A 15087-nucleotide genomic window follows, 5' to 3' on the forward strand; every position below is an offset into this window, starting at 1 on the left:
ATTGCTGGGAAAATCTACTTCAAAACCACTCTGCCACATAAGACCCAAAATTATAGCACAAATGCTATTCATGATTTTTTATCTCTCGTGATTGTTTTTTTAACAAATCTTTCGCATTTTATTTGTAAGTAGCGAAATTACGGAGTACGCAAATGCCTGTTCAGTCTGTACCAACGCTGCAGGGTACATTCCGATCCTCCCGATATTTTACGAGAATTCATGAGACTCAATGGCTAGTCGTTCCACTTTTTATAAACAAACAACAAAAGGGAAGTTGCAAAATGACGGGTTTTCAACAGTTAGCAGTCGATATACTTTCAAGAAGCAAACTGAATCGAGTTCGAGTCGAGTGGAGCGTGTGTCAGACACTTGGGAAGATTAAACGAAGCCTGTCAAAAATGTTAAATCTTTAATCTGAACTTGGAGATGATAAATGATGCATAAATAAATCAGTCCCACTAAAAACTCCATTATAGACACAAAAGTTTACGCCCTGAGGCGGTCGTCGAGTCTTTGAGTAACATTTGATCTTATTCTTAAACCTTAACTATTTACCAATTATTACAGCAAGATTGTTTGCGTCTATTTTAACATCCAATATTACTGTTTATACACGGAGAGTACAGAGCGTTCGCTAATAGACAATTTACCTAATAAGCAATTTACAATTTATCTAATAAGTTATAATTACTTACACGTATCCATCGATTTATCAATTATAATCGTTATATACCTGCGTCTTTAATAAAAGTGTTATATTGTATTTGTCGTACAATGTAAAATAATTAGGGAATGCTCATAGAAACTAAAAAATATTCTCATTCGTCTCTATTCTTAATTAGTTCTTAATAATTTATTATTAATCTAAATATTCGTTTTTTTGAATATCTTACATCAAGATGAGGATAAGTCCAAAGCTACATAAATTGCGATATGTTAAATTCAATAGAATAGAGTCTACGATTGAGCTCTGAATATATTATACAAATATATGATAAAATATTAGCAAGCAAGAAACGCTGAGAATGTAAACAAACGGAAATATTATTTATTTTTAGCTGTGACTGGGCTGTGTTTGAGGCAAGGACTAAGGCGCCAAGGTTACTGTCGGCAGCGAGGTATCCTACACGACGAAACGGAAATGGGAGCTAAAACTGTCAGAAACCGGCGGGAAGTCACTAGTACTTCCGATGCGGGGTTCCATAGAGCACTCTATATTTTGGCTCATTGTTGTTGGGTATTTACATAAATTATTTATGAGCACCCAGTTTTCTTTGTGAGTCGAGTACGGCAGGAATTTTACTAATAACTTGATAATTAATTTTCTGTTTTATTTTTAGGGTCCCAAGCCTAGATCAGCCAAAAGTGTCCATATAACTGGTCACATAACTCTTTTACAGAACATATTCCATTGATTAGTCGCAAACCCGTCCCATTTACAAAAAAACCGGCCAAATGCGAGTCGAATTTCGCACCGAGGGAACCGTACCAACTTATAGGTATATAAGTAAAAGTTCACCCATCACGACAATCGAGTCATAGTTATGGTATTTTTATTGAAAAATGAAATCCATAACATTACAATATGGAAAGCTGGAGTAGCATAAATTAAAAACAAAGGTCTTAAAAAAATTTGGTTTTCGCAATTTCTTTTATATGTGCTACAAAACACTGCTTCATGCCAAATTTCAGGATTCTAGGTCGACTGGAAGTACCTTATAGGTTTGGATTCCCTTGCGCGTAGTTGCGAGCGAATTGCAATTTAAATTGGTGTTTCTTTTACTTGCGTTGACATATAAGTTTGATTTTGTTACAGCTTAAATTTATTATAGACCTAAGTATTTGATATGAATATCAATTTAATACCTCTACGCGTTCGTGAAGAAAAAGGCAGTAACTTTAAAATGATTAAAAATATTTTTATCATAGGATTTAACTAACAATTTACGGTTTTCGCAATTTTTCCTTTATCTGTACTATAAGACGTTGTTCGTACCAAATTTCAAGATTTGGTAACGGTAGGTTGTAGGTTTTGATTCTGTTGCGAGTTTAGAAAATTAGCAGCATAAGCGGCCGTATCTTTTGATTGCGTTAGCTTTAAAGTTTGATTTTTTCACAGCTTCAAGGGACAATAGACTTGAGTATTTCATATAAATGTCAGCTTAATACATCCGCGCGTTCCTCAGAAAAGGCATTTTGACAGACGGATAAACGGATAACAAAGTGATCCTATGAGGGTTCCGTTTTTTTTCTTACGGATACGGTACGGAATCCTAAAAATGATACTTTTTGATGACAAACATCAAATAATGTGGTTCTCGCTGGACCTTGAACTTAAAATGCCTTTCCAAATTTAAAAGATATAGGAATAACATTTTTCATTAAAAGGTTTTATAAGTATTATTTTGGTAAACTATGTAATATCTGACCTACCTACCTACCTACCACAATAATATTCTATTGGTATCTAAGTACTCTAATACTTACATCAATCGTGATTCTATCGCGTAAACCCAGGCCTCGTTAATCATTATTTCACAAAACATCTAATTCATATAACTGCGGTTTAACAGCACATCATTTATGGAAAAACAAACGCATTAACGTATTCCATAGTTAGTAAACAAAATTACCATTAAAAATAACAGCTCATTTGAATAGGACTATTTTGTTGTTCTGCGTGACAAGTTTTAATTATGAAGTAATCAATTGGAAGTCACTCATAGTACACCGGGGTCCAGGCGTATTAAAATTATTTCATACATTTAGAATTTTGGTATTACTTATACTATATTATGGTGAAACTAACACCATAATTACTATTTCTGAATTCGTTACCAAAATATTTTTATAGTGTGACCTAACATAGCCGGATTTCTACCAAAACCCAGCAGGGCCGTAGCTAGACTTGAATTTAAGGTAGGGCAGCTGTGGTTACAGCTAGGGCGGAAGTAAAAATGTTACTAAATCCGATCTGGTCAATCGATTTTTGGGGTTTCTTTGACTTGTGAACGTGAATAAGTCAGGTTAATACTTACGTTATTGTTATGGTAATATACAGATTGTAACAATATTCCCTTAAATTTATTCCACCCATCAATACGAAAAACTATTACTGTAGGACCAACTTCCCTATCTTGAAATAAAAAACCCGCTGCTCCATATATTTCGATAGAGTAGTTATGTATAATTTTGTTGATTATTAAGGTAGGGCATCGCTCCACAATAACCCCCCCTCCTCTAGCTACGACCCTGAAACCCAGTTGTCAAAAATCCTACAAAATCTTTACCAAATGATTAATTCAAATTATACGGCTGGTTCCAAACTTGCTGCCATTTTAAAAATGACTGACCTTTTTCGTTATAAGTTACTAACTTTTGCCCGCGGCTCCGCCCGCGTTATAAAGTTTTTCAGGCTAAAGTTTTCCGTTATAAAAGTAGTAGTTTCCCGGGAGCCTATGTTCTTCCCAGGGTCTAACACTGTCTCCATACCAAATTTCATCTTAATACGTTGGGTAGTTTTTGAGTTTAACACGTTCAGGCAGATAGATACAGCGGGGGGCTTTGTTTTATAATATATTTTTTGGAACTTTTTAAGAGGATCAATCCCGTCATACATCATTGTTGCATAACTTTAACCGTTTACGCAGCGCACGCAACGGAAGCTCTCAAAACTAATAATTTTCCCCGTTTTTGCAACATGTTTCATTACTGCTCCGCTCCTATTGGTCATAGCGTGATGATATATAGCCTATAGCACTCCAGGAACAAAGGGCTATCCAACACAAAAAGATTTTTTCAGTTCAAACCGGTAGTTCCTGAGATTAGCCATTACTGCTCCGCTCCTATTGGTCATAGCGTGATGATATATAGCTTATAGCGGTCCACAAATAAAGGGCTATCCAACACAAAACGAATTTTTCAGTTAAAACCGGTAGTTCCTGAGATTAGCCATTACTGCTCCGCTCCTATTGGTCATAGCGTGATGATATATAGCCTATAGCACTTCACGAACAAAGGGCTATCCAACGCAAAAAGAATTTTTCAGTTTGGACCGGTATTTCCTGAGATTAGCCATTACTGCTCCGCTCCTATTGGGTATAGCGTGATGATATATAGCCTATAGCACTCCACGAACAAAGGGCTATCCAACGCAAAAAGAATTTTTCGGTTTGGACCGGTAGTTCCTGAGATTAGCGCGTTCAAACAAACAAACAAACAAACTCTTCAGCTTTATATAATAGTATAGATTATTTCCATCAAGTAAACTGTTTTAAAAATCAATAATATTAAAGTAGCCCTGTGTTGATTTTAATATTACAACAACAATCCTGGCCTGTTCGATGTTGAATAATTAAAAGTAAATTTTATTTTGTTTTTGGCTTCTGTTATACTTTCACAAGATTTTATTGAACTTATATGAAGTTTTCCTCCACTGATGGCCCATCGCAAATTTATATAAACAGCCAATGACCGCATAAGTACTCATCTCGTTTATCGTTACATTGCTACCAAATATAATGTAAGATATTGTAGGTATATCTGACATTTTTTGATTCAGGAAATTATTTTTGATTCCCTGCAGTTTTTATTTTTTAGTTTTATATATTGTTTTTTTTTTACTATATTCATTTTTAACCGACTTCAAAAAAGGATGAGGTTCTCAATTCGTCTATATGTTTTTTTGTGTTTGTTACGCGATTACCTACTCCGCCGTTTATGGATCGATTTTCAAAAATATTTTTTTGTTTATAACGACATACTTCTGAAGTGGTTCCATAGTCACCAAGACAGGATCTGATAATTGGATCCTCGAGAAATCGAGGGCAACCCCCAAATTTTATTATAAATATATTCGTCTGCCAATACAATAAAAATAAAGTAATACTTAAATAGTCTACCTATATAGTATTAATTAACGCCCTAAAATAAATATTATATTTTTACTCCATACATCCATGAAACGATTTCAATGTTAGTCGTTCCGACTTCCGTCACCTTATTAAACATAATGTAGTATTAATTTTCTAGTTTGCTTGTAACTATTTTTTTCCAAGGGGCTGGGGTAAAGTGACATTGCACCTGATTATAAATGGAGTAGCGTGCGGACATGTCAATACATGTCCGAGCAATCAATGATTAACGAGGATGATTAACCCTTGCCACTCGATGTACTGTCGGGCTGTTCCAATTCCATTTTGTTGTTAAATGAAGAATGAGCTTTGGTAATTTTTCACTCGATGGCTATCACATACTGCGACGAATATCGCAAATAAGGTTTTCTTTACCGCGATTTTGCTATAATACCTACAATGTAGTAAACTCAAGCATTACATAAAGTTAGTGTAGTATTTAGTTTATATTAGATTAGAGTAATTTAAAAAATAAATCAGTTATGAACTGAACTATGACCCATGTCATATTATAACACCACATTAAGCAAATACAGTGTGTTTAAATTTCTCTGACAGTAAGCGAGACCCATCGCTTGCAGTTTCATGTAACAGCATACTAAGTACTAAGTAGATATGTTTGAAATAGTCGCGATATTAAACGCAATAAGTAACCCCTTTTTTGTTATCGCGGACAAAGTACTTTAGGTACAACTACCATCTTTTGGGGTAATTCAAGTATTACGTAACTTTTGGAGGGGAGGGGGTAGGCGTACAGGAAAACGTTGCGGCGCGTTACATGGGAGGTTGGGGGGGGGTCAAAAATCTTTTAAAATTGCGTTACGTAATACTTGAACGGCCCCTTCACGACCGACAGGAGACAGTAGTGACATTCTACAAACGCCCTAATGGGATGAGGATGGGAAACGTCGGTCTGTCATCCATCTGGCTCGACACTTCCTACGTTTTCTTTGACGGTTTCAACAGAGGACCATTTCTGTTTCACCTTTCGCCAGCGGACCACCTCGAAGAAATGGGCTGCCGCGCTTCAACATCTTCCGTCGTCGACCATGCATGCCGGCAATGAAAGATGTCCTCCCGTGACTGACATGAAATCGCTGCTCTTTATTCCAGACTGTGCAAACTCTTAAATAGATACTTACTATGTAGGCATAGTCAAAGAACGTAATTCACCATTGTGATAACTGCTTCTAATGCCGGCGACACACACAGACAAATATTTGAACAAAGACTTTGCCACACATTTGAACATGGATACAGGCACTGACCAATTTCTATTTTTATGGCTTTTACTTTTAGGTTTCCATATAATCGGTTCTCCTTGAAGCAACTCGATAACTTCGAACGCTTTGATATGTGGTCGGAAAACCAATACCGAATGGCAAATACACAAACATTTAAACAAACTTTACACAAATACGCATATACCCGTGCAACACATGAGTTCAAACAAGTGTTCAAATAAGTGTGCAAATATTTTTGCTATGTGTGGCACCGGCATACAGGGCCGTAGCTAGGGGGGGAGGCATGGTGGGGCAATGCCCTACCTTAAAATACTAATGCCCTACCTTAATAATCAACTAAATTGTACATTACTAGGTACTCAATGAAAATATATGGAGCAGCGGGTTTTTTATTTTCCGATTTGGAAGTTGGTCCCATAGTAAGAGTTATTCGTATTGTTGGGTGAATAACCAAAAACCTAATAAACCTCTTTCGAGATTTGAGGGAATTTTGTTACAATTACTGTATATTACTTTAACAATTACGTAAGTATGGACTTTTTGTTTTTACTCACGTTCATAAAAAAAACAGAAATCGATTGAGCAGATCAGATCTAGAAACATTTTTATCTCCGCCTTGCTTGTAATAACAACTGCCCTACCTTAAATTCAAGACTAGCTACGGCCCTGCCGGCATATGGGCAGTTGTAACGCATTACTTAAATGCATTATGCATCTATAAAATGAACGCTGTGTAATAAAATCACTTTCATGACATCTTAAACTAATTCGATAGGTACTTACTTAGTTAGTCTTTTTTTTAATATTTTGGGTTCATTTCTCCTACGAAATCCGTAATAGTTTAAATGGCTAGAGAGATTTGTACAACAAATACGTTTTATGTTTTTTATTTGACATACTTTTTATCATTAGGTACCTACATTAAAGGAGTAAGAATGAATATTAAATCATTGTTATAAATTTTAATCCTTCATACTATCAAAAACGTAAAGAACTTAGTATATGACTGTACATATTTTTCTAAATCTGTGAATGCAGATTAGTCGTTACAAATTATGTACGGTCTCCTAAGAAAATTTTATTATAGGTGCAATTGTTAAGCCCCTAATGGTCCATATAAAATAACCATTCTGTACTTATAATGTATTTCATTAGCGGAGAGTGAGATCAATTGAAACGTCGGTCATTTGAAACAACATAAGTCAATTATAATCATACCTCTAAGTATACATATCTGAGAGAAAACCGTCAGCGCCACCATGCGCCGCGGGAACGAATTTCGGAATGTACCGCTAGCTGACCTAGTGTTTATTATTGTATTGTTAACATAAACATTCTATTAGATATCTTCTTTTTATTGCAAAAGAATCTCCGACTGAGTTACATCTGGCACCGAACGTGAACTCCTGAAGAAAATATAGTAACATCCATAAATATATTTTTTTTCTTTAGTAATTAAATGTCATGTGCGTAACGCTTTTAAAATTTTAAAATAAAATCACGTGGTCATAGTCATCATCATCATCACATTACCTTTTTTTTTTTGTTGTTTCCCGGAGAAAGTGCCTTATTACTACCGCCCAGCCTTCGTGGGGGGCGACTGAGCGGTTATACTGGGGTAACCGTGCCTTACGGCCCGGCGTTGAGCCGCCCGGATTTGATGGTGACCTTCGGGCGACCGCCGGGCCGAGTCCCTAACCCTATATACAACTTAACCGATGCACGGCCTACCAGCCAAAACTCCGCGGTGGCCCTCTTCGGCGCGTTATGGACGGCTGCGGGCTTCCTCTGACGTTGAAATGTCTAGTCTCGGCGTCTACGGCAGCGTGAGGCCAACTACACACTGCCGTCCATCCAGGGGGTCAACCGAAAAATGTGCAAAAGATGCACAGAAATGCACTAGGGCGGACAGCCCCCTGCTGCCCGCCGACGACCCCCTTCGTGGCCCCTATTAGTTGCCTCTTACGACAGGCAGGGGATACCGTGGTGGAATTCTCCAAACGCCCCCATTCCACAGGGCGGATCATCATATTACCTACCCATTTCATTATAGGAGAATTAAACAAAACTTTACCTGCAGCATAAAGCTCAAGTTGCCAAGCAGCAAAGAGAATATAACCACTACGTTCCAAGCAGTATATTATAAAACTTCAACTACAATAAAGCGGAGCCTTTTCTCTCGTTCTTACTTCGATAACATTTATCGTTATTTTAGAAATTTACCCACTTGCTACCGTGGCGCCACCATTATTTAACGCTTTACAATGGATCCAAAGAGAATATAATCACTACGTTTTAAGAGACAGGACTTAATACAAAGTAATAAAATCGAATTTACATGGCGTATCAATACCAATATCACGGAAGAATACGTCAGGAACGTCAAATAACAATACTACCAACTGAACAAAATACATAGTAGTGAGTACTTTTTATCGATATCGATAAATTCTACTGGGTGGGAATCGACGCTAATGCTACTTTGATAAAATTCATATAATGTATTTTCGAGTCCACATTATCAATTCAACTCACGCTATATAGTGAACATTTTAGCACTATAATTAATTACAAGGCTGGACTAAAATGAGGACTCGAAATAAAATGAAAAGCTTTCACATGTTGAATAATAATTGTATTTTAAAATAAAATCCTTCATTCACCATGTAGGCTAATATGATAGGTCAAGGTACAATGAGAATATTTAATTATAAAGTCAAAGGATGGTGACACTTCTTTGTCACACTCATTGTTTATAAAAACATGGCACGGAAATTCAAACATTTCATCAGGAAGTGGATCAGCTTTCAAATTTTTCGATGGTATGGCTGACTTTCTAAGGCGATTGTTCTTTTTATTAAAGTCTTTGTTGTTAAAGTGAGAACCACACACCTATTTCAGAGTATGCAGCTTTTCTCTGGGAACATATATCAAATCTTCTTTTCCCACAACCTGAACCCACTTTCGGCATCTGGAAATATTTTTTAATTGTAAATAAATTGCTTATTAAATTATATTTAAGCCTAAAATCATAAACAGTGACCAGGCATATTGATTGCTCAACGCATTTTTAAGTACACACACACACACATACACGACTTTAGTATTTTTTGTCCTGATGATCAGTCATCATCTTACTAATATTATAAAGCGTGTGCATGCAATTGTATGTTTATTATTCGTACCTGCAAAAAAATCTAAAATGATTGCGATTAAACTTGGTATGTAGATAGTTCGAATTACTACTTTTTATCACTATGTTCCCACAGAATCTGGACCTAAATGGGTGAAACCACGGAGGGCAAATTGATTAATAAATTTAAACAGGTATCGATAATAATAACAACATCACTAGTAACATAATGGTAATTAGAAAATGAGAATTTTCATTATTTCTAAGCTACTTTATTTGCGCGATGACTAAAAACATCTAATTAATGCTTACCTGACCTCATCCAATGGAAATTTCGCCATAAATATTCTGCTTTTGTGATTTATTCGACTGTCTCGATCTCCACAAATTTCACACGTAATGAAACGTTTTTTGGTGGCATGTCTTTAAAACGTATTCACTTACACCAACAAAAACACTTTTTGGTATATTTTTACTTGTTTGAATAACAAATAATACAAACATAAATCAATAAAACACAAATGTATTCCAAAACGTCAGGAAGTCAACAAACAATAATAATGGCGGTGAGGAATAGAAAGAGAAACTGTACTGAGAGAGAGAGATAGCAGTATCCGCCATTAAATGCCATGTCAATTCCATACAAAAGATTTTTTGTTCCTTGTTGCGCTAGGCTGAATGGATCCTTTTCGATACACAAGATAGTTCCTATCAATATTCTTTTTGGTTCTCCTTGCCTCCATACCTCCATAGTAGAAAAACATTGATTCAACCATAGACAACACAACAGTTGAATAGAGATGAGCCCAAGGGATAATTTTATATAACGTGCCAAACTATAAATAACCTAATTTACTTAATGTGTTATTTTTAGCGTTATAATGCTGGATCGCGTCTTTTAAAATTTGCTCTTTATGAATCGATTTTCATATTATAATATGTACATAAATTTGTGTAAATAACGACTTATAAATATACGCAAATTATTAAAAAATGATAAAATACGCGTTTATAAATAAATCTATACCGAGTGAACGATCTATACGGAGTGTTCGCTCGGTATAGATCTATTTAGAAATGTGTACTCGGTATAGATTTATTTTAAATTCATCAATTATAATAATTATTAATTATTATAATTGATGAAGGAAGGTTGGTTAAAACTACTACTCAACTATTCATTAAAGAGGAAAGGAGAGGACAGATTAATTAGAGTTACCCAATATCTTTCATTCACCTTCCTGAAAAATATTGAGTGATTGAAGAATAGTATAATTATAATTAAAATAATAACGTTACATTATCTTGAAATTAAAAATACACATCTCTAAAATTTATATAGACACCTGATTGACACTTGACTGGTGAGATGACAGCTTCAAATTGTAGGTAGTTGTCAACTGTCACTGTAATTATAATTTGTATTGAATCATCAAAAAAATTAACAGATATTCCAGATCTCGGGGTATAAAGTAAATATTTATTAGGAAAAAAACTATTTAATTGTGTACCTAATCAAAGACATAATGCAATTTCCAAGATCATGCGATACCTTCGTTGTGCTGCCACCTTTAACAAAAAATGGTGTAGTTATATTTGGGAAAAATTCTGACCGCCCTCAAAATGAAGTTCAAGAAGTAGTATACATTAAGGGTGGCTCTAGAGAACCTAAACTGAAGGTAAATATACCAGATATCTTTTCCAGGACTATTACATAAGTCTATTGATTGCAGTTTGCAGAGTAGCGTGATTTTATTTCCAAGTTAATCAGTGCAACAAAATTATTTCAGTGTACTTATATCACGATTGACGAGAGTCCGAATCCGGTAAACACCGTTATTTTAAGTAAGCCGGCTTGGATGTGGGGTGCTGAAATGGGTGCGAATGATAGAAATGTTGTGATCGGCAATGAAGCTGTTTGGACAAACAACAATGAAGGGGAAGGAGACCCGCGGCAGAAACGACTACTAGGCATGGATTTAGTAAGGTAATCTCTAAATAATATTATTTAAGAACTAAGTAGCAAATAACATATTGATGCTTGAAAGGCAATTATATCTAAGCAACAAATATAGCAAAAATTTATTATATAAATATTTGGAATCGCCAAATTTGTCTGCGTCATTTGATCTACAATTTATAGCTGAATGACAATGTTAATATATTTGGACTATATTTGTATAAAGTAAAAACTTTGTTTTTTCTTATTAAAATTAAAATTTTAATAACTTTACTCAAAAGTTTACTCATTGTCGCATAGGAATGATTGGCTTTCAAATGTTATGTAATAATTTAACTAATGTTACCTCATAAATTAGCAAAATTATAGTGACATAAAAGTAGCTTCTCTTGTTTAATTGTTTGACCTGTCTTAAAAATTTAATGTGTTAAAATAATTTTATACTTAAGGGTCTTGCTATATGTTAAATTATGTAAAATTCAATAATTGTTAATTTATACCACAATATTTGTAAGTATACCAAATATTATAGTACAAGCTTTTGCTTGTGGCTTCACCCATGTGAAAGTTTTCCAGGATAAGTCCACAGTCCCAGTGTTTTCCCTGAATATAAAGTAGCATATCCTTCCCAGGGCCTTAAACTATTTCCACACTAAATTACATCAAACTAAATTAAGTAGTTTATAATTTTATCATGTTCAGACGGGCAGATAGATGCAGCAGGGGGACTTTTTTCTAATATACTTTTTAAAATTGTTTAGAAGGAACAATTCTGTCATACATGATTATTGTGTAATTTTAACTGTTTATGCAGTGCCCACAACAGAAGCTCTTAGAAGGAATAATTTTTCTCAGTTTTCGACTCCTATTGTTTATAGCACAATGTTATATGTTCAAGGAAGAGCATAGTCTTTCTCAAGAAATGGGTTATCAACAACAAAAAAATATAATCAAACCTGAAATCCCTGAGATATGAAACTCTACAGCTTTATATAATAGTATAGATTATGGTTGAAACACATAACTATGCAATATTGAGTGAGCACACCATTACAAATTTATAGATTGGGTTTAGAAAGAGGCAACACAGCAGAAGAAGCATTGGATGTAGTGACTTCACTGCTGGAAAAATATGGCCAGGGTGGGCCATGCTCCGAAAATGATGACAGTCATTTCTACCACAACTCATTCCTCATAGCCGACACCAAAGAAGCATGGGTACTGGAGACGAGTGGAAAACAATGGGCTGCTGAAAGAATTGAGTCGGGATACAGAAACATTTCTAATGGATTAACTATTACCACAAAGATACACAAAAAGTCAGCAGGTTTACAAGAAAAAAGTAAATCTTTGGGGTTATGGGATGGCCAGGTATGTTCTTGAGATGCAGTTACCTCATCTAGACCAGACAAGTGTGTGAGTGTGTATATATTAAAATCAGCTCTGTATTACATACTGTCCCACTGTTAGCCACAGGCCTTGTCTGGTAGTGAGAGGGATCAAGTGGAGAAAACAGATAGATGTGTAAATCAATTTTCTTTATACTATTTAAAGATTCAGAAGCAAAAAAATACCATCTCATTCAAAGTCCTAACAATCAAAGTTATAATTGACCTTGATCAATGTCAAATGCATCATAACTAGATTAACAGCTAAAGGCTACAAATGGAAAACACAACCACAGAAAACTTTATCTGCAGACTAGTTGTTGGCCCAGACTTAGATGAAATAATATACAATTAAAAAAAACTATTATGCATGCCTTCTTGGCTGTTAAATGCTAATATTGTTATTATTTTCAGAGTGAATTTAATTTCACTAGATGTTTTTCATCTGGAGGAGATGAAGTGAGACAACAAGAAGGAGAAAAACTGTTAAAACAGGCAACATCTGAGGCAATGTTTGATGTCAGAGATATGTTTAATATCTTAAGACACAAGGAAAGTCATATTTGTAGGAGCTGTGATGACACTTTCCCTACTCAAGGGAGTCAGGTATTAACATTCATTCTTCATAAGAAATCAAACTACATTATACATATTTCATAAACAAGTTAGTACTTAGTATATTAAAATTTATATATAGTGTATTTACAACAATGTGGTGCCATTTTTTTGCAGGTGTCGAGTTTGTCAGCAACATCCCCAAGTGTGCATTGGTTCACAGCAACACCCGACCCTAGCATTTCATTTTTCAAGCCTTTTGTCTTTACACCAAATGCCAAGACTTCTGATTATACTGTCAGTCCAAAGGAGGTAATTGTTTACTACCTATAATTATTTTTATTTGTATTAATGAATACAACCTAACTCTGTTATCTCTTGTACCACAGCTAAAAAGAGAACATCATCTGTACAAGCTGCATTCCAAAAACTACTCATCTGCAAAAAATGACGAAGTCTTGAAAATGTTGTGTGACATGGAGAAGCACTGGCATGCTAAAACAGAAAAATTAACAAGAAAAATAGAATCTGATCAAAGCTCTCTTGCAGAGCTAGATATTTTGATGAAAGAATGTGTGGAGAATGAAATTAGATTATATGAATAAAATCAAGCATGCCCCATAATTTACTAGACAACAATTGTAGTATGCAAATTTAATGTTACTTGATGAAACATAGGCAATAATGTTACTTGATGAAACATAGCAACATGGGACTTACATTTAACATCATAAAGTCAGATTGCATCATCTCGAAAAATTATTGAGTCACATGTTACACCTGTTGTCTATATAGTACTTGACTTCAAGTAGATACTGCACTTTATAGATGCTACAGCTCAATTACATTACATTATACTTTGTCAATTAAAGTTACCTAAATTGATTTATTTCTATTTTAAAATTTAATGCAGAACATATTTATTATTCACTTTACATACTAATATTAAAAAAATGTATAAGCTTACATAAAAAACACATAGTATATACTCTGACGGTGCTTTCTGATTTACATGGATGCATGTTCGGATGGAATATTTTCCATCCGCATCCGCGTAAAACAGAACAAATATATAAAATTAATTGTACCTGATATGTAAGGAGAGAAAGTAATAATTAGCGAGTTGTAGTGACATTAACAGAATGTAGACTTAAATGGGATAAATATTAACATCACCTAAGAACACTCACACTGTTAGTAGTGAAGTATTATAGGTTCCATTTTAAACTTAAGAGACTGGGTTTGAGAAGGAAGGAAGTTTTTGGAAACGCTAGAGCAAATCTGCCATTTCACTAATGTAACAAAGACTACTTAACGAATTTACACTATGTAAACACTAAAGATCTGTAAAATTGTATGTTATATATTAATAATTAGCATTAGATCGCGGCTCTGGCGATCAGCGGTCAGCGGTTACTTTCACATTATACTTGGCGGATAATGTGTACACAGTCTAGCTTTTATTCTCAATGATTAAATCACGAATACCTTCCGATATGCATCACATACCACTCAAATCACACTTTATAATCATATGCAATAAAAACAGCTTACAAATTATATTATTATTGTGTTAATGTGTTATTATTGTTTTAACCTAAAATTATTATTATTCTTAGCGGGGTAAGGTTGCCCGCCCTAGAAAAAACCTTGCGCTTACATAGGTGGTGCAGGGTTTAAATGCTATATAAAATTATAATATTTTAAAATACATTAACCTGACTTGTTCAGAGATTAAATTGAATGTTATTATAAAATTATTTTTGAATTATCGACATGTATACCTAGGTAGGCAGTATTAACACTGCCGATGGAGCACTTGTCATGCCATACATATACGCGAGGCGCACCGCATAAGAAAATTACGTAAAGTGGATATTTGTTAGAAATATTG

The 15087-nt window shown here is 34.7% G+C and overlaps 1 protein-coding gene and 1 long non-coding RNA gene across 2 annotated transcripts; one reads left to right on the forward strand and one right to left on the reverse strand.

Moving 5' to 3' along the window:
* Positions 1–9029: 9029 nt before the first annotated feature.
* Positions 9030–9692, reverse strand: LOC119190854. The gene is made up of 2 exons (XR_005113229.1): positions 9603–9692; positions 9030–9128 (listed from the first exon to the last, which is right to left on the reverse strand). It is a non-coding gene; the product is annotated as an uncharacterized LOC119190854 (long non-coding RNA).
* Positions 9693–10708: 1016 nt separating this feature from the next.
* On the forward strand, positions 10709–14777 carry LOC115444930 (secernin-3). Its single transcript, XM_030170932.2, has 6 exons — positions 10709–10969; positions 11081–11277; positions 12315–12621; positions 13053–13244; positions 13371–13505; positions 13583–14777. Exons 1-6 carry the CDS (start codon positions 10817–10819, stop codon positions 13796–13798), a joined length of 1200 nt encoding a protein of 399 aa, XP_030026792.1. The 5' UTR covers positions 10709–10816; the 3' UTR covers positions 13799–14777.
* Positions 14778–15087: the final 310 nt, after the last annotated feature.

The sequence above is a fragment of the Manduca sexta genome, chromosome 27, assembly GCF_014839805.1.
Source record: "Manduca sexta isolate Smith_Timp_Sample1 chromosome 27, JHU_Msex_v1.0, whole genome shotgun sequence".
NCBI classification, from domain to species: Eukaryota; Metazoa; Arthropoda; class Insecta; order Lepidoptera; family Sphingidae; genus Manduca; species Manduca sexta.